Genomic DNA, 21,356 nt, shown 5'->3' with positions numbered 1-21,356 from the left:
GGTTTTTCACAAAGTTTTTGTGTCATATTTGCAGGAGATTTTGTTATAGAATATGTAGGAGAAATGATAGATGAAGCAGAGTATCAACGTCGTATGACTCGGAAACATGAAGAAAAAGATGAAAATTTTTACTTTCTTACTATAGACAAGGATAGAATGTTGGATGCAGGACCTAAAGGCAATGTGGCCAGGTATGTGGATTATTCAGTACTTATTGTACCGTATCATTTACCTCATCCATTGACGATGGCATGAAGTTCTTTGGTTTAAAGTTGAGTATTAAAATAAGTCTTTTTACTACATTATTTGAAGTAGAATAGTAGTTTGGTTCTGAGTTCTCTGTCTTGAGTTGACTGTAATGTCACTTATTACTAAGAAGGGAGCAAAGAATAGAAATGACAGGTGAAAGTATGTCTTGCATATCCAAGAAACTTGTCACTTACTTGAATAAATATCTTTCATTAACTGCAAATTGGTGTCATCTGGTGGTAGTGAAGGAAAAATAAGGATATACAAGGACTGTTTTTTTTTTTCAACCTCTGATGGTCCATAAAAAAAAGACTAGTGTAAATAAGAAAATGAATTTATTACCAAACGTTATGTACAAACATGGTTACTGTGATCACTGTGAAGATTGAGGTATTTGTCATATCTATGGACGAGTTTTCCAATCTGCTCTTCATAGATTATTGTCGCCAGTGAGTTGAGATGAGCCTTAACGTTGTTTTGAAGCTCCTCATTAGTCTGGAATCTCTGCCTTCTTATCCACTTTCTCAGTTCATGGAAGAGGTGGAAGTCGCTCGGTGCAAAGTCAAGGCTATATCCCAGATGTTCAGACACTTCCCAACGAAATTGCTGAAGAAGCTGTTGGGTTTCAGCAGCACTTTGAGGCAGCTGTTGTCATGAATCAGAAGAACTGCAAAAGTCAGCATGCCTCTTCTTTTGTTTTGAATGGCTCTCCGCAGTCATTGTACGAGGGCTATTCATAAAGTAACTTCCGTTTTCATATAGCGTGCGTAACAAGAGACAGTGGTGCCGCTCTTGCGGTGGAGTGTACCTTGAAGCAGTATGCGTCGAGCAGCAGTAGAGTCAAGGTCGTGTCTTTGTTCCTCTCTCAGCCACGTGCTGTCAAAATGTGTGCTGCAATCGCAAGTCCCGCCAAGTGTGAGGTACGTTCTGTAATATGATTTCTTGTGGCCAAAAACTGTAAATCTAGTGAAATCCATCGCCAACTTTGTGAAGTTCATGGGCCAGACGTAATGAGTGAAGGTAGTGTAAGAATGGTGCCGTATGTTCAAAAATGGGTGAACCAATGTCCATGATGAATAGAGAAGTGGTCAACCGAGTATTGTGAATGCAGATCTGATTCGTTAGATTGACGAAAGGTTTAGAGCAAACCGCAGGTTCACCATGTCGGAGCTTAGTGAGGATTTTCACAGATTAGTCGTACTCTTATGTACAAAGTGATTACCGAAGATTTGGGCTACCGGAAACTTTCTGCCAGATGGGTGCCTAAACTCCTTTCTGAGGAACAAAAGGCTCAGCGGATGGGAGCAGCACTGTCCTTTCTTCAGCATTACGAAAGAGAAGGTGATGGTTTTCTCGATCAGATTGTGACAGGAGATGAGACTTGGGTGCGGTATGTGAATGCAGTGGGACCATACTCCCCGAAAAAACCCACAAAGTGTCGTCAAACACTTTCCACGAGGAAACTCATGACAACTGTCTTCTGGGACAGAAAAGGAATTTTGCTAGTGGAGTTCTTGGAGAGGAATGCTACAATTAATGCTGAGCATTACTGTAACACACTAACAAACTTGAAAAGGGCCATTCAAAACAAACTTCGTGGCATGTTGAGGTCTGGGGTGATTTTCCTGCATGACAATGCCCGGCCGCATACAGCTCGACGTACTGCGACCAAACTGCAAGAGTTCAACTGGGAAGTATTGGATCATCCTCCCTATAGCCCAGATTTGGCGCCTAGCGATTACCATATCTTCATGCAAAGCTCGTCAAACGCTATGACAAGTGTCTCAATGTGACTGGAAACTGTGGAAAAATAAACTAGAGTGCATACTTTCAAACTGTATTGTAACCCAATTCTGTAACGTCATTCACAGGTTTGTAAAATATAAACGGAAGTTACTTAATGAATAGCCCTCGTAAAATCTAACAATAAACAGCTGCATTGATTGTAGTCCCCGGTTCAATAAACTCAACAAGCAACACACCTTTTTGGTCCCAAAACACAGTAGCCATAACCAACCTGTTGAAGGTTTGTTTGAACTTTTTTGGTTTGTTTGGCGAGTTCGAGTGCATTCATTGTAGTGACTGTTGTCGATCCCTGGCATCCCCCCCCCCCCCAGTTAATGCACCCCCTACATGATGTCCCTTAATTTGAGCTATCTTGTTTGGATACAATATATGCAAGCTGTTCATATACAAACTTGATTGTATTCTTTCCATAGTGTTCAGTTTAATTTAGTTTACATTCTAACATCCCACAGGTTTATGAACCATTCATGTCAGCCAAATTGTGAGACACAGAAATGGACAGTGAATGGAGATACTCGTGTGGGGTTGTTTGCTCTGATGGATATTCCAGCTGGCAGAGAACTCACGTTCAATTATAACCTGGAATGTGTTGGACCAGATAAGAAGCCTTGTATGTGTGGTGCCCCTAATTGCAGTGGCTTTATTGGTATGAAGGCTACTAAGGTAAGCATATCATGTTTAATTAAATTGGATCTTTTATGTATAGTTGCATGTGAAAACAACCTTATCATCACAGAAAAAAATCATTTCACATCAACTGAAGCATGCTTTGAAGCAAGCTAGTATAGGCGGACTTCTGTCTACCATGTTGTTTCCAATCCAGATTCTTTCTGAATAAAATACCATAGCTCTTTCGCCCTCATTTACATACCTTGAACACAGCAGTATTCAGTCTCTCTTATCTTGTACAGATACGGAAATAAAATTTGGAGCTCCCTTATTGTATAAGGGTACGTACATGTTGGAGCGATGATAAACGATAAAAGAAGCAGCGATGCTATATCAGGGAGAATTGAAGCATGCATTGTCATTGAGGTGTGCATATTGGAGTAACGATAAAAGCGAAGATACACGATAAAAGCGACTAAAAAGAAAAGTACCATTTTCTCCGCTCTTGTTGTTTATATGATCTCTGATTAAGGTAATATTAATCTGTATAATTACCGGTGGTTGTCAATATATCCGAATATTAATTGATTTATTATTATTTCGGTATATTAAATTAATTATTGTAGATATTGACAAATTGATCAGTTGTGTATTTATTGGTCATATGTTATGTGATCACAAGAACCAATCACAACACAACGAATTTATACTATCTTTGGGATGAGAAAGTGGTTTAATTTTGTACGTATTTAACTTATATTATCCTTGAACTTAGCAGCTGATATTACCTATATATCTTCTTTCATTAAGTGAATGCATAGAATATCTTCTACTGATAAATCAAAATGTTTGCTTCCCGCATCCTCGTTGCTCTGATATGAACACTAAGATTCTTTGATAATACCAAAGCGTCGCTAGATCGTTTCTTTTATCGTTTATTGTTGCTCCAACGTGTACGTACCCTAAGTCACTTACAACACACTGCATATGCAGTAAACAAGAGCTCCTGTAGGTCTATAAATATGCTACTTGTGGGCAGTCATGTGAAATTGTTGCCTACATATAGACTCCCATCAAGACTCACTTGAAATTTTAATTCCATATCTGTACCTTGAACGAAACTGAAAGTCATTGTACAAATGTATCGTCTAAGCCTTTAATATAACGATGCATTCTGTAGAAGTGAGTTAATTTTACTTAATTTGGTTTCTTAGCAACAAATGGAAGAGGATAAGAAACCTCGCATAGATGCACAGGCCTTAGCGAAACGTCGTTACAGGAAGCGTCGCTCTGGTTTAAGAGTAAATGATGATTTGTGTTTCATTTGTGGTGAAGGCGGAGATTTGATCATCTGTGAGAATAAGACTTGCCCCAAAGGTTACCATCGTCACTGTCTAAAGTTGAAAAAACCTCCAGAGGGTAAGTGCTACATAAATCCTAGGTAAATTCACAGTTTTCAGTTACGTTGTTATCGATAAGATCTTAGTCTAAAGATTATGTTTGCTATGAAGAGAGATGCAAGTGAAATTAAACTAGAAATAAATATTACGTTTCTTACAGTATTAAACAGAAATATATTCAGTCATGTTACAAACAAGATGTTTATACCAGTTATGATTTTATGTCCGAAGGTTAAAGGGTGAAAGTGAAATAACTGTATTGGTGGAAAGTTCAAAGTTTTCTCAGAAATCCCCCCCCCCCCCTAAATGTTTAACAGACTCTTATTCGGCAGTTATTGCGAGTAGGATCGTGACTTTTGTCCATATTGATAGAAAATCTAATAAAGAATCTTTATCCCCTTTATCTATGCGGATGACGTGAATATGTTAGGAGAAAATCCACAAATGATAAGGGAAAACACGGGAATTTTACTTCAAGCAAGTGAAGAGATAGGTTTGGAAGTAAATCCTGAAAAGACAAAGTATATGATTATGTCTCGTGACGGAAATATTGTGCGAAATGGCAATATAAAAATTGGAAATTTATCTTTCGAAGAGGTGGAGAAGTTCAAATATCTTGGAGGAACAGTAACAAATATAAATGATACTCGGGAGGAAATTAAACACAGAATAAATATGGGTAATGCCTGTTATTATTCGGTTGAGAAGCTTTTGTCATCTAGTCTGCTGTCAAAAAATCTGAAAGTTAGAATTTATAAAACAGTTATATTACCGGTTGTTCTTTATGGTTGTGAAACTTGGACTCTCACGTTGAGAGAGGAACATAGGTTAAGGGTGTTTGAGAATAAGGTTCTCAGGAAAATATTTGGGGCTAAGAGGGATGAAGTTTCAGGAGAATGGAGAAAGTTACACAACACAGAGCTGCACGTATTGTATTCTTCACCTGACATAATTAGGAACATTAAATCCAGACGTTTGAGATGGGCAGGGCATGTAGCACGTATGGGCGAATCCAGAAATGCATATAGAGTGTTAGTTGGGAGGCCAGAGGGAAAAAGACTTCTAGGGAGACCGAGACATAGATGGGAAGATAATATAAAAATGGATTTGAGGGAGATGGGATATGATGATAGAGAATGGATTAATCTTGCTCAGGATAGGGACCGATGGCGGGCTTATGTGAGGGCGGCAATGAACCGCCGGGTTCCTTAAAAGCCAGTAAGTAAGTAAGTATCCCTCTGGCATATTTCAGTAGCATGGACGGTTTTCGTGTAAATTTAATTTAAAAATCACTAATTTCAAGCTACTGAATGTTGCGAACAGATTGCAATGTCGTATTGAGAAAGAGAGGCTCGCATAGAGAGACAGACCTGAGTTCATTGACCTCTTACATCTTTATTACTAGAAGAAATATTCAAATGCTAATAAAATCTGTAATTTCAGATGGATTTTTCTAATACTTGGAAGAAGTGTTAAATTCATGTTTCTACACAAGTATCTATCAAAGGTTTCGAAGTTTGGCGGAAAGAAACAGAATTGTGAAAATTTAGAATTCACGAGATTTTCAGACATGAAAACTTGAATAAAAATTACAAATTCTAACTGATTCTTCTAATTCCTTGAAAAAAAAAAAAATGTCAAATTTATGTCCCTGCACACATATCTATCAAAAGTTTCATGGTCCCGTGGAGAGAAACATGAGTTTGTTACTGTATATATACGAAATGGGAAAACCATTTATTTCAGATTACTGTGTTAGCAGTGATGTTGCCGGACTGCTGAAACTTCCAACTTAATTTTCTAATTAACCGTGCATTTAATTACAAAATGTAATGTAGGTTTTCTATTCCTTCAAGTGTACCTTATCGACCCTTTCAGTCTGCAGGGTTATTTCACTTCCAGCCTGTATAATGTTTAAGATGGAGGGAGAAGCAAATAAAATACACATTAGATATTCATAAGACATATATTAGTGTTAAACAGAAACACATAAATGATGACGATGATGATGATGATGATGATGATGATGATGATGATGATGATGATGATGGTGATTATAAAATTAAAAAACGAAGTTCTATTTTCAGTGAAATTTTATCTGTATAGGCTATCAAAAATCTCCATAATGTGTGAATTTTTTTTGTTGTTTTGTTATTTATGTGTACGTAGATGAAATTATTGGGGATCATCAGTGCGGTTTTCGGCGTAATAGATCGACTATTGATCAGATTTTTTGTATTCGACAGATAATGGAGAAAAAATGGGAGTATAAGAGTACAGTACATCAGTTATTCATAGATTTCAAAAAGGCTTATGACTCGGTTAAGAGGGAAGTATTATATGATATTCTTATTGAATTTGGTATTCCCAAGAAACTAGTTCGATTAATTAAAATATGTCTCAGTGAAACATACAGCAGAGTCCGTATAGGTCAGTTTCTATCTGATGCTTTTCCAATTCACTGCGGGCTAAAGCAGGGAGATGCACTATCACCTTTACTTTTTAACTTCGCTCTAGAATATGCCATTAGGAAAGTTCAGGATAACAGGCAGGGTTTGGAATTGAACGGGTTACATCAGCTTCTTGTCTATGCAGATGACGTGAATATGTTAGGAGAAAATACACAAATGATTAGGGAAAACACGGAAATTTTACTTGAAGCAAGTAGAGCGATCGGTTTGGAAGTAAATCCCGAAAAGACAAAGTATATGATTATGTCTCGTGACCAGAATATTGTACGAAATGGAACTATAAAAATTGGAGATTTATCCTTCGAAGAGGTGGAAAAATTCAAATATCTTGGAGCAACAGTAACAAATATAAATGACACTCGGGAGGAAATTAAACGCAGAATAAATATGGGAAATGCGTGTTATTATTCGGTTGAGAAGCTCTTATCATCCAGTCTGCTGTCCAAAAATCTGAAAGTTAGAATTTATAAAACAGTTATATTACCGGTTCTTCTGTATGGTTGTGAAACTTGGACTCTCACTCTGAGAGAGGAACATAGGTTCAGGGTGTTTGAGAATAAGGTGCTAAGGAAAATATTTGGGACTAAGCGGGATGAAGTTACAGGAGAATGGAGAAAGTTACACAACACAGAACTGCACGCATTGTATTCTTCACCTGACATAATTAGGAACATTAAATCCAGACGTTTGAGATGGGCAGGGCATGTAGCACGTATGGGCGAATCCAGAAATGCATATAGAGTTTCAGTTGGGAGACCGGAGGGAACAAAACCCTTTAGGGAGGCCGAGACGTAGATGGGAGGATAATATTAAAATGGATTTGAGGGAGGTGGGGTATGATGATAGAGACTGGATTAATCTTGCACAGGATAGGGACCGCTGGCGGGCTTATGTGAGGGCGGCAATGAACCTTCGGGTTCCTTAAAAGCCATTTGTAAGTAAGTAAGTAAGTTATTTATGTGTAAATGAATTACTGATCTAGCACTGTACTTCATTGAAGTAAATCATTGTAATAGAAAGTATTGCTCTCATGTACGTATTATGTTTAATAAGATATTAAAGAAAGTCGGGTAAATGGCATATCTCACAATGCATTTTATTCAGTAACTATTAAGTTCCTGTTTTACAGAAATTCATGTAATTTAAAAGAATTACATCAAAATTAAATATTTGAGTAATTTATCATTGAAACGCTGCCCAGCTGAAAAATATTCTCAAAATTTAAAAAAACAACTATTGGGTTTTCAAAAAACATTAGAAATATTTGTTGATGTACTGTACAAATAATGTATACAGTGAAACCTGTTCAAGACGGAAGTGATATGGTCCTAATTTTTTTTCCGTTGTGGACAGGTTTCCGTATTATTCAGGTGTGACATTAAAATGGAATATTTTGTCATTCGTATACATGAAAAACAAAATGGAATACCACAAACTGCAAGAAGTACAAAATATTCCGTTTAACACTCATCACATTAAATCAGCTTTCTGTCGCTTATTCCGTTAGTGAATCATCTTGATTAAAATCTCATTTTCTGTAGAAATATTATCGTAATTCACTCATTAGTCATTACACATTACTAAAGTTTACTAATCTCATTCTATTTAATATCTAACACTATACTCTAATACTGTATTGCATATCACTGCACATTATTAATTAATTGGACTAGGAGCCATCTATTAGAAGCCTTGAATTCTGGTGTATTTAATTTCTTTCCCAGTTCAATAGCTTGCTTTGCAGAATAGATCGAGAAATTGGCTTGTTCTTTGAAAGGTCATGAAGAACCCACTCCCATTCATTTATTTTCACATAAACACTTGCTTTCTGGTTTCTTTTATGTCACCAATATTGGCTGCACGCCACTTACTCATTATGATCTTTATTTTTTAAAGTGTCACATCTGAGTTTTCCACAACTGTACTTCAATATTATTTCACACAGACTTTGTTTCTAATTTTCCTTTATCTCGATAACTTTTACTTCATCACTTAAAGTTAATGCCACATTTTATGCAACTTCCCCCCCCCCCCCCCCGGAAATCATACACTTGCGCTCTCTTTAGCTACGACAGTATATGGGTGTGAAGCATTGAAAATCTTTGAAGGGACTCGTCTGCCTAGTCAATAGGGTAATAAAATTTATGACCGACAGGCCAACATACCCTTGTACCCTCTAGAATTTTGCAAAGAAAACTTGTTTTTATCTTAGTGACATATATATTTTGTATATTCCTTGAAATTACACAATGTTTCAAAATATAGTTACAAAATATAGTGTGTCCAAAATATTGTTTCCGTTTTGAACAGTAGCAGACAGTTTCCGTTTCCGCATTGGACAGTTTCCATTTTATTCAGGAAAAATTACACATAATACATACAAATTTCGCCAAGACCAATAAATTGTTCCGAAATAGACAGGATTCCGGATTATTCAGGTTCCGATTTGAACAGGTTTCACTGTATTAAGCATGCCAATTTCTGTTCCCAGAGGATCTATAGATTTTGAAAAAAAAAAAAAAATGTTGAAATATTGTAAAATAATGCTGGCAAAATGTTGATATATACTAAAATTATGTTCTCCTCTTAACTATGAGAGGTTACACTATATGTGAAATATATGAAATATGTTTAATTGTATTCTGTTAATCAAAGTTTCTTCTTTGATTTTCAGGGAAATGGTTGTGTCCATGGCACCGTTGCAATGTATGTCACAAGCGTACTATTAGACGCTGTAATTATTGCCCTAATTCATTCTGTCCTATACATGCTGAGGGCAACATCGGATTACATACACATGGCTTTGTCTGCAGTAAACATGATAAGGTAATTGAAAATATTTGGCATGAGATGGTTCGTGTACACATCAGATTCAGGCATATAGGAAGCAGGTAGGTAGAACTACAGTGTTTTCTGAAAATTGGCCACTGGACAAGGTGATATGCTAGAAGGCAACACCATGTATTGTTTTGTCTGGGCACACTATCGGCATACATGTGGTTTGGTTATTTCTTGAGAGCAGTCACCATCGGTTAGCAAGATTCTGGGCAGCGGGCAGCAGTGAGCGAGCAAAGGAGGTTACGTTGTGTAGAAATAGTAGGAGTAACTACAGCGATAACAAGCGTCATAGCTATACGATGTCTGATCTTGATTCGTTCAGCCTGTGCAGGCAAGTATCTGAAGCCCAGTAAGGCACTGTATTATGGAGCCTGCTTGAGAGTATCGGTTAATGTGATCGTCAGATTCAGATCATCATTATCATTATTGTTACAACTTAAATTGCTCTATAATCTTTTCGCTGTAAGAAAAATCCTAATATAAACAATAGCACATGACTGAAGTGAGGCTTCATTGGCCGCTGTTTGGCGCCATAGATTCTCAGTACGTGTTCCCGCCTACTGTTGTACATTCTGTTTCATGTTAAATATTTCCCGTTACTCGTCAAGTAGGTCTAACCTCACTACTATACATTCGTTTGCTTAGGAAACATTTACTTTATAATTACTGTAATTAAATTATTTTTAAGTCTTATATCTTCACAATGGACAGTTGAGGGTGCAGAAGTCATACTACAGTACCACGTGCTTACGTGAACAACTAGGAGCTCAAGTGATGCCAGCTTGTTACAAGAACAGACTACCTCGGTATTACTGTTGGTATTCATCCGCAATCATAGTGCATAACAAAATATAAAAGTGGCTTTTCTTTTACATAGCGTTCTACATATGATTGAAGTTATATGTTTCATCGTATTTAACAACTAGAATTCAATTTTTTACTTTCAAATAATACAAGGTTATGGTTTCCAAATACGAACTATATTTTCCTGCGTCGTGTGAGTGTTTCGACTGTGAGCCAATCATGGGTATGACAGCCACGTGCTTATGTTTTCATTAGGATTTTTCTTACAGCGAAAACAGTATAGGTATATTTAAGTAGAATGAAATACATGTTTCTAATTTTGTCTTGGCTATTAACATATTATTGCTCATATTCATTTTTATGAACTTATATTTAAATTTAATTTTCTGTTTTCATTATTTTGTTATACCGTATTTCATCACATAATCGTCGCATTTTTAATGCCTTTTTCATTTTTTGACATGAAAATATGTTGTTGTTTTCTAATGCCAGACGTTTGACAATAAAGTCATTTGACCTCTTGCACTCCAATATTTTTCAAAGATATTATCATGACCAGCCACTGAAGCACAGATTTTGAGAAAAATGGCAAGTTGTAGCCGATTTAAGTGAACACCTTATTTTAATGTTTTGGTGGCTACTTCATTCACACACAACCCCCAGAATGTCTGGAGGACCACACCTGCTGTTGGTCGACGGGTCCATTGGACCTAGCTGGGAGATCTTGTTGATCACCAGCTTTCCCTCCTTAAGCCACTGGAGGACGATTTTAGTGCCATAGCAGGTCAGCACTAGGAACAGAAAAGTAGAAAGAGGAGGAAGGAAAGGGAAATGAACCCCTAGGCCTCGAATGCTCTAATGCCGTCGGGGTCGAAGAAAGTAAGAGTTCAGTTAGAGGACTGGATAGGAAAGGGTAAAGAGGGAATTAGGTATTGAATAGAGGAAAATTGTACCAAATTCAGTCATTAACTCATCAAGCTGACCAGTGCTAATTGATGAGTAGCCCCTCCCTTTAGTGCAGCTTGTAAAATTATGCTTACTAACAGCTGCACCACGGGAAGGTAGGGTTGGGACATTGGGTATTTGTCCAGGTTGGTTCCTTAAGGCCTTCAATGGGAAGGATTAATGGCTCTCCCCCCTGTATCCGACAGATACCCTTTTGCAGTCGACATGAAAATATGCTGTGCGACCTTTATGTAAAGAATAAATTAAAATGGTAACGATTGGTTGCATCAACTTTCAGTTATCAGCTTCCATATAACGGGGGCATGTGCGAGCAAGTATGGCCAAATTGCGTGATTTGTAGCGGAAGAGGAAGGAAGAGAACCGATATTAGTGTGCGACACTGGAACCATAATGTGAATAATACCTTAAAAATTACTGTGATGTTATTGGATTAAAAACACCTTTTTATGCCGTCCTAGCATTATAAACAGGTTGTTACTGCATCCAATATTGTGCATAATCGGCTTATTATGGCTTGCATGCCAATAATAGCAATGACGTATTTGCTATGATGTAATACCGGAACACTTGGTTGGGGATGCATGCAACTCGTCTGGTTATCTTGCTTACTGCTTCTACGCTCCACGTAACAAGAAATGAAATGCAGGACAGAAGGTAACATATCATTTATTTCCCATCTTTAACACAATAATTTGTAATATCACATACAACAGTTTTATGGTTCAGAGAAACTATAGTAACAAAATAAAGGAACCTTTCGACCCTCCCAAGTACTAAAATTGCAACTCACTTTTTTACATTTTTCAGGAGATGAAAATGAAGTTTTAAAATGATCGTGTAAATTAGTGTATACAAAAATGTAGAGTAACAATAAGATTTTACATACAATTGGGCAGGTTTAGAACTATACAATGATAGTACTGGGAGAAAAAGAAACAATTTAAGACCATATTAACTAGGACAACTCAAAACCATAACAAATTGAGTTACAATGTTAGTACTTGGGAGGGTCGATTTATAAAATAAAATTTGATACCTAAGGTACAGCTAGAGTTTGTAATACCTGCAAGGTCATTCATTTCTCTTTATTCAGTGCCAATGCCAGGCACAGCTAATCGATAAGAACATATGAAGACTTTGTCAGCTGTGGATGCTGAATTATTTCATAATTTATTTCCTACAATTTATAATGCTAAGATGCCATGAAGTGTTGTATCCAACTCGTTGATAATCTTATTATGACACTCGTTACATTCATTCATGCCATAATCATCAAGATTATCCACTTGTTGCATAAATAACTACAGTGAAACCCCGATAATACACACCCATTTGTTATGCTATCCCGCATGATATGCTCTTTTTGTCCGGTTCCTTGACATCCCTATATAAAACCGTGTAAAATCCACCCCTTAATGTGCTCATCATTGTGTAAAATACACTCTTCCATTGGCTGAAAATTCTAAAATATCTTCAAAAGATACTGAGAAAATTTACCTGGACTTCTATATATTTATCACTAGCGCCCACATATTCAAGGATTTGTAGGAGTCTTTGTTTGGTGAATACAATGGAATGGACTGCGACCCTTGAGTACCAGCAAGACTACTGTATACAGAGCCTGTCCTTCTTGCTGGCAGTTTTAAATCGCGTTGTCAGTGAAGACTTGACCGGTGCATCTTGTACAAGTGTGAAGTGACGTGTTAGTGCCAACATGAATAAAAGAGTGAAATGGAAAGCTTTATCGATATAAGAGAAATTACAAATTCTCTGTAAACATGATGAAGATAGTATTATGAAACAGAAACAGTTGGCAGAATCATATGGAATCCCTTCTTCAACGCTTAGAACAACAGTTAAAAATCCTTAAATTTCTTTAACAAATATTTATACTGATTTATACCTTTGTGTTAAAATTTAAAAATGGCCCACTCTCACTAATACGCGGTCCCATTTAATATGCTACTTTTATTGGTTTCTTGAAGAGCATCTTACTGAGGTTTCACTGTATTATTGACACAGTATTATTACGATGTACCAAAGTACATATTATGATATTTCCGTGCAGAAATTCTGCATTATCATATAATGAAGGATGGGTGGAGCAGAGAAAAATTCTCTCCATTACTGGGATTCGAACCCGGGTTTTCAGCTCTACGTGTTGACGCTCTATCCACTAAGCCACACCGGATTCCAGTTCCAATGCCGGATTGAACCTTCTCAGTTTAAGTATTATTGACTCACATACACTGATACATATGATACACTGAAGTGGATATTATGTGACTAAACCAGTCCACAGAAAGGTAATTGATCTAGGCCTAAAAAAGTATTTAACACTCGTAAATACACCACTCATAACCAACAATTGTGAAGGCATTTAAGACTATTGGCTTGGTGCTAACATCTCGCACCTCCAGTCCATTCACTTCCGTCAGCTGTCATTACTGTTTCTCGCACATTCGACCTTGAGCATAAAGGTGCTTTGTGTTGCAATGGTGGCACATTTTTAAATAATTCTAGATCGTGATAAACAGAAATATCCATATGACGATTGTGCTGTAAAATTTTAAGATCCTGATCAATTTGTGTGTAAGTAAGGGTGCGACCATTATGCAATGGCGATGATTATGTGGTGAAATACGGTAATTTATGTTTATGCATTAATGTTTTCTTTGCAATTTAATTTTCTCTTAATTTTTTTATAACACAGAAGTATGTTGGGACATTTCGATGCTTAGGAACATGCATATCATGTAGTCAAGTGCTGGTGTTCGTAAGTCAGTGTTGTTTGTTTTTAATAATTTTCACATGGAGAGAGTTTGTGTGTGACAGCTTAGTGAAGAGGATACTTGACGTATAGTGTGGAATAACTTGGACCAGCCAGTTCTTTCTGAATATTTATTGTTTCCTTGGTTATGGTGCCTTTGTATCATGCAGAAACCACATGGGTTGTGATACCACACTTCTTAACTTAGTCCATCTGTATAGCTTTGTTGAAGTACTTCCTTGTTTCATTTATTATCTTCATTAGTTTTAAAGTTTATTTTACTGTTGGGTAAAAGTCTGATTCTGTGTAAAGTTAATTTAAAGCATGTGAGTATGACTATAATGGTACGGTCACACGTCACTACTTTTGCTGCGCAACTTTTGTACTGCAGCTGCAAAAGTTGCGTGTCGTGTTCACACGTAAGCCAAAAGTAGTGTGCTGCATGCTACTTTTTGTGCTGCGCAACCCGAGTGCAGCAAAAGTTGCAACTGGAGGTTGCGAGTATTCACATACAAGGCGCTACTTTTGCAGCCGCAGTCATGCTGCAGGTTTCCATCTCCGTGTTGACTTCTCAATGTACATTTTGTGGTTATGTTCGCATTATTAATAAACTCATGCGAAAGCTTACTTATCTATTATTTGCTTTTCTGCCCTAACTAGTATTCAGAAATTGGCATTGTTTTTACTATAAAGCTTTTAAAAATGCCTATATACTTAAATGATGACCAACAATATATTCACGCAATCAATGTTGGCAACCCTCCTGTTTGAAACTGTGCTACAGAAAATTAAAAAAGTGAATTATAATGTCAGCAAATATGCTCAGACTGTGTTGTGCATTTAATAACTGTTACAAGTAATTTAATTTTATCACATCTAACATTAAAATACATCCAAACAATAAAAGTATCATTGGCACATATGGGTGGCAACACTGGTCGCAACCGCAGCAAAAGTTTCAACAAAACCGATATCGAAAATGCTGCGGCTTCAACTCTGAGAACCCTGTTCACACGTCGCTACTTTTAAGCTGCGAGCAGCATGGAAAAGTAGCGGGCAGCAGGTTCGGCAGCCGCTACTTTTCGGGTTGCACCATTGTTCACACGTCGCGGTACGAGAGTTGCGCAGTTTTTTGTACTGCATCGCTGCAAAAGTAGCGACGTGTGACCGTACCTTAAGGCGGTCTCAATCATGAGCTAATCGGGCGACCTCACTCCTTCTGGAATAACGCTACCCTCACGAGGGCAGCTAGATAAGCGTTTGGGTATTTTTGTGACAGTGATGTCAAACACCGCATAATATGAACAGATCGACTTGGTCACTTACAGTTGCACAGCTTTCCGTTAGCTTCCATAGAGAAATGGCTAGGAAATCTGAAAACTATGCGTTATGAGAAAATTTAGAAAAAGATTATTTGTTCACACAGAGTAGAACTAATAAGGTTGAGATAAAGAAATTTTTAGACAGTCTCTAAGCACCCAGCACCAGAGCTTATTGATGAGGAATGGATAAAAGATTTAGCCTTTCTTAGTCATATCACTGTGTCTTAGTCAAAAGCCTACAAGGGAAAGATAGCTTAATAACTGACATGTTGTTGTTGTTTTCTAATGCCAGGCATTTGACAATAGTCATTTGACTTCTTGCACTCCAATATTTTTCAAAGATATTATCATGGTCAGCCACTGAAGCACAAATTTTGAGGTGTTCCGAATCCATTATGAAAATGGCAAGTTTTAGCTGATTTAAGTGAACACCATATTTTAACGTTTTGGTGGCTACTTCATTCACACACAACCCCCAGAATGTCTGGAGGACCACACCTGCTGTTGGTCGACGGGTCCATTGGACCAAGCTGGGAGATCTTGTTGATCACCAGCTTTCCCTCCTTAAGCCACTGGAGGACGATTTTAGTGCCATAGCAGGTCAGCACTAGGAACAGAAAAGTAGAAAGAGGAGGAAGGAAAGGGAAATGAACCCCTAGGCCTCGAATGCTCTAATGCCGTCGGGGTCGAAGAAAGTAAGAGTTCAGTTAGAGGACTGGATAGGAAAGGGTAAAGAGGGAATTAGGTATTGAATAGAGGAAAATTATACCAAATTCAGTTATTAACTCATCAAGCTGACCAGTGCTAATTGATGAGTAGCCCCTCCCTTTAGTTCAGCTTGTAAAATTATGCTTACTAACAGCTGCACCACGGGAAGGTAGGGATGGGACATTGGGTATTTGTCCAGGTTGGTTCCTTAAAACCTTCAATGGGAAGGATTAATGGCCCTCCCCCCTGTATCCAACAGATACCCTTTTGCAGCCATATAACTGACATGTATGATAAAATCAAATCAAATATTTTATCATGAGGCTCACATTATTGGAAGTCCAGCTGAAACTTGGGAACGTTAATGGGTTATCTGGTTTAACAGAACAGCAACATCTTAGACAGACAGAGAGAGAGAGACAGAGATTTTTTTTTTCATTTATACAGTTTTGTATAGTTGATTAGCTTTCGTCATACAATCTTGAGAACTGTGTCTTCATTGTTTGAGAATAAAATTACTGTTATCATTAATACTTACTTAATAATGATATGAAAGTGTTGCCATAATTTTGAAACATGCTGTATATATACATTGTACATCTTATGTAATACAGTAGTATGAATGACATGTCATATAAATTCTATAAGAAATCTATCCATTACGTGCTAAGAGTTCGGAATACTAGTGCCTATTTTCATATACAGAGTGATTCACGAAGATCGTGCAATACCCTGTGAACTCATTCTTGATATTGTGATGAAGAAATTTCGTATAAACATGTTATATTTTTAAATTAAGTTACATCCTCCTGAATGTTGAACATGAACATGGAAGTTATGAAGGTATATGCATTTAAATATCTAGGAAAATGGTACTGGCTGTATTATAAATTTATTAAAGTGCATTCACATTATTACTCATCAGAATAATTCAGTGGTGTTTGGGTAAAGGGAGATAAGTCATAAAAATGAGTTTTGAGATAAATTAAACTTCAGACCCTTTTGGAAATAATTTTCTACATAAATAAAACACATCAAATGCTAGTATTATTATTATTTTTTAACTTGGGGAACAAAACTTAATTTGCACAAAAATGACTTAACCCCTTTTACCTGAACTCCTTCGAATTTGTATTAAGCTGGTTTTCAAAGATCTCGCCTTTTGGAACAATACACATAGCCTCCTTAGCGTGAACTGTCTGTGCCACACTTAGGTTGTGTTTGGCCGTGAATAAATCAAAATTGTCAACAGTAGATCTAGTTTACAATTCGTTGTGAATTTTTATGCACTTCTCTGTCGATTGTTTCAAGCATTATTTGGAGTATGGTATAATTCTAAGTACTCGAGTAAAGTTTTGTGGGCTAAAGCAAAGAGATGCACTATCACCTTTACTTTTTAACTTTGCTCTAGAGTATGTCATTGGGAAAGTCCAGGATAACAGAGAGGGTTTGGAATTGAATGGGTTACATCAGCTGCTTGTCTATGCGGATGACGTGAATATGTTAGGAGAAAATCCACAAGTGATTAGGGAAAACACGGGGATTTTACTGGAAGCAAGTAAAGAGGTAGGTTTGGAAGTAAATCCTGAAAAGACAAAGTATATGATTATGTCTCGTGACGATAATATTGTACAAAATGGAAATATAAAAATTTGAAATTTATCTTTCGAAGAGATGGAGAAGTTTAAATATCTTGGAGCAACAGTAACAAATATAAATGATACTCGGGAGGAAATTAAACACAGAATAAATATGGGAAATGCCTGTTATTATTCAGTTGAGAAGCTTCTATCATCCAGTCTGCTGTGAAAAAATCTGAAAGTTAGAATTGATAAAACAGTTATATTACCGGTTGTTCTTTATGGTTGTGAAACTTGGACTCTCACTTTGAGAGAGTAACATAGGTTAAGGGTTTTTGAGAATAAGGTTCTCAGGAAAATATTTGGGGCTAAGAGGGATGAAGTTACAGGAGACTGGAGAAAGTTACACAATACAGAACTGCACGCATTGTATTCTTCACCTGACATAATTAGGAACATTAAATCCAGACATTTGAGATGGGCAGGGCATGTAGCATGTATGGGCGAATCCAGAAATACATATAGAGTGTTAGTTGGGAGGCCGAAGGGAAAAAGACCTCTAGGGAGGCTGAGACGTAGATGGGAAGATAATATTAAAATGGATTTGAGGGAGGTGGGATATGATGATAGAGACTGGATTAATCTTGCACAGGATAGGGACCGATGGCGGGCTTATGTAAGGGCGGCAATGAACCTCTGGGTTCCTTAAAAGCCAGTAAGTAAGTACTCAAGTAAAGTTTACAAGCGTTAGAGAAACGAGAACTATGACTTTTTCCAGAACTATTCAAAATCGGGCATGTGTATATGAACTTTTTTCTTCACAATATCAGGGATCAGTTCCTGGACTATTGCACATCTTCGTGAATCACCCTACATATAGATATCGAAATAAAACTCTTATGTTTGTGATTGCACTTACTCTACTCTACTTTTAAGTTTTTAAAGATTTAGATAATATAGATTGTTTTCTTGCAGGTAACAACAAGTGGTATGGCTGAGTCATTAGGTTCATTGGCAGCACTGAATGGCAAAGTGGGTACGGAAGAGGAGGAAGTAAGTGAGGAGTCCTCCGTATCAACACTTGAATGCAATTATATAAGTAAAGAAGTTGAAACAAAGGTGGGAGATTGTGATGTTGTTCAGAATGGATCTAATAATGAAACTAAAGCAGTCACTGCTGTACAGTCTGTTGAAAGAGACACCATGGAGTTAAATTCATCTTCCTCAGGAGAGCGAAAGATTGGTACATGTGACAAATTACCAGATAGCAGTGTGGAATCCTGTGCAGTTCTGGACGAAAATACTGCTGAGAATGGAGAGGTAACAATTCAAAATGGAGAACCTTCCACCAATGGTGATATTGCTACAGACCTGAAAATTGCTGTGACAGATGAACAGAGTACACCAGTTCAGAATGTTACCACAACATTTGAAACTAATAATGTTGTGCAAAAGGCAAAAAGAGGCCGCCCAAGGAAGTCAGTAGTACAAGAGAACCTTAAGAACGGAAATACAAACCCACCTTGTACAGTTCCTGATGAACATCAAAGTGTTGCAGTAAGTTCCACAAATAATGAAACACTACAGCCCAGACCCTCTAAATTTGGGAGGAGATACAGTGAAAAATTTAAATCCCTTGTAGCTGAGGAAAATGCGATGTTAAACGGTCTGTCACCAGGTACAACTGCAAAAGGAAGGGGGCGACAGAGGAAGATTTCATCCGTTGTAAGTAAACCTGGATTTGAGGAGGGTTCAGTTCACCAAGAAGAGCAATGCAATGGTGTGGATTTTCAGGCAGATAGTACAGTAAAAGATGAGGAGAGTACAGAGAAAAATGTGGTGAAGGATGTAGAAAATGCGTCCTTGCATTTAAAAGCAGATTCCAGTATTGAAGTGGAAGCAAAGTGCAATGAAACTATAAACGGTACAGCCGACATTTTGTCTGTGAAAGGAATTGAATCTTCAGGTGTCCTCATTCTTCCTATTGAAAGTTGACCAGGTTCATCACTTCTCACAAATGGATCAGAACAGATTTAGCATAATCATAGATATTGCTGTCCGTATATGAATTAGGCAACAATTCATTAATGTGTAGGAAATTTGTATCTTGCAGTTGAAGTTATAATTTATGTTATTTCATGCAGTACTTTCTTATCAGTTAAATCAGTATTCGATTTACTGCATTTATTGTCATTGACTGCAATGAATGGACATTGTGTACACTTATTATGTCTGTGTTTGAAATAGAAATGTGCAAGTATCAAAATTCTACCAATGCTGAGACTCGTGGTTGTTTGCCGATAATTGTGTGTTGTGTATATTTTTTTTTTTTACAGTCTTTATAAGCGTCACTTATGAAATGAACTTCGTATCACAGAAAGATAACTGATAACATTTTTTCACAACTTCACAGTGATTGTGGTCATGTAAACAAAAGATACTTCACAACAAATATTTCCAAGTTATTTTAAACATTAAATTCCGCTTCCTGTACATCTTAATGAACTTGCATTCCATAGTTCGTGGCTCCTGTTTCCTGCATCATGAGAATCCCTACCTTTTAAGAAAAATGAGGTTCCATATCTGTTGTGTATCTAGGGTACAGTTCTGTAAAGAAATGAAAGATGGCACTTGTTCATAACATTCCTTTAGTGTCTAGCTTAGCCAGCCATTTTGTTTTCTTTATTACGAGTTAAGTGTGTGTTTCATTGCATACATTTTTTTCAAATGTCAGACCTTTCCATTGAAAGATAATAATAATAATAATAATAATAATAATAATAATAATAATAATAATGTTTCATGCCTTGATAAACAAGTAAAGGCTGGTTCACAATAAACCGGGAAGGAGAACCAGAATGAAAACGAGAAGCAGAGGACGTGAATATGAAAAATTTTTATTCACAATAAACCGAGAACGTAGACGACTATGCATATCGATATACATGTCAATAACGATATGTAAAGTCAATATTACGCATTCTGATGTTATTTGTGTATAATTGACCAATGGCATTCTCACATGAGTACAAGGCAGCCAACATAAACACAGGTTAACCAACTTCGAAATTTCAACTGAAACATTTCATTACGTACGGTACTATAAATATGCCCATGCATCTTTATTATCACAACCTATTTTAAGTCTACCACAACGTAAAATAATTAGAGAAGAAACATTTGTAATAGAACAAAAATGAACACAACAGTAGTTATTGAAGTGAAGCATGAATATGTAGTGTGTAATACAACCAATATAGTAATAAAATATGATTCACTTACGGTGTTCAAAGATGCAGCTATTGAAAGCCACGTATTTTCCTTCATTTTCTCATCTTTATATGAGGCGCGTCGCTTATAGTAAAAGTGAGGATTTTCCTCAACACTCAATATTAGAATCTCAACAAATAAAACTTGCTCCATGATGCACAGCACAGAACAAAATAATGCATAGGTTATGTCACGGTCTTCTTGCTACAAAATATACGACTACAAAATAGCTTTTAGATTGGAAACGTGAACGCCAAAGTTGAAACTTGGTCAACTCTCCGTTCCCGATCCTGGGCTCCAGCAAGCTTTTCGTTAATTGTGAATGCTCACATTTAAATGTACACATTTTAACAATTTTACCGTTTTCGTTCCGATTCTCGTTTCTGGTTTATTGTGAACCAGCCTTAAGATAATAATCGAATAATAACATTGAATTCTTGAGGACATCATACTCCCATTCCTATCATACTGTATTTTGTTACTCGTAAATGCTTGAATTTAACCACATTTTGCATAATTTATTGAAATGTTTTTATAAAGTTGTGTGATGCATATATTTCGAT

The 21,356-nt window shown here is 36.8% G+C and overlaps 1 protein-coding gene across 1 annotated transcript in view; it reads left to right on the top strand.

The window, feature by feature from the left end:
* Positions 1-20,018, top strand: part of NSD (Nuclear receptor binding SET domain protein) — a 68,674-nt gene extending 48,656 nt beyond the window's left edge. The window contains exons 14-18 of the mRNA XM_069822946.1: positions 35-191; positions 2,508-2,718; positions 3,879-4,083; positions 9,210-9,361; positions 18,499-20,018. Coding sequence (XP_069679047.1) covers positions 35-191; positions 2,508-2,718; positions 3,879-4,083; positions 9,210-9,361; positions 18,499-19,518 — 1,745 coding nt within the window. The 3' untranslated portion in view covers positions 19,519-20,018. The remainder of the gene's footprint in view (positions 1-34; positions 192-2,507; positions 2,719-3,878; positions 4,084-9,209; positions 9,362-18,498) is intronic.
* The last annotated feature ends 1,338 nt before the right edge of the window (positions 20,019-21,356 follow it).

This window comes from Periplaneta americana, chromosome 4, assembly GCF_040183065.1.
Source record: "Periplaneta americana isolate PAMFEO1 chromosome 4, P.americana_PAMFEO1_priV1, whole genome shotgun sequence".
Classification (NCBI taxonomy): Eukaryota; Metazoa; Arthropoda; class Insecta; order Blattodea; family Blattidae; genus Periplaneta; species Periplaneta americana.
This window is presented reverse-complemented; position numbering and strand designations above follow the sequence as displayed.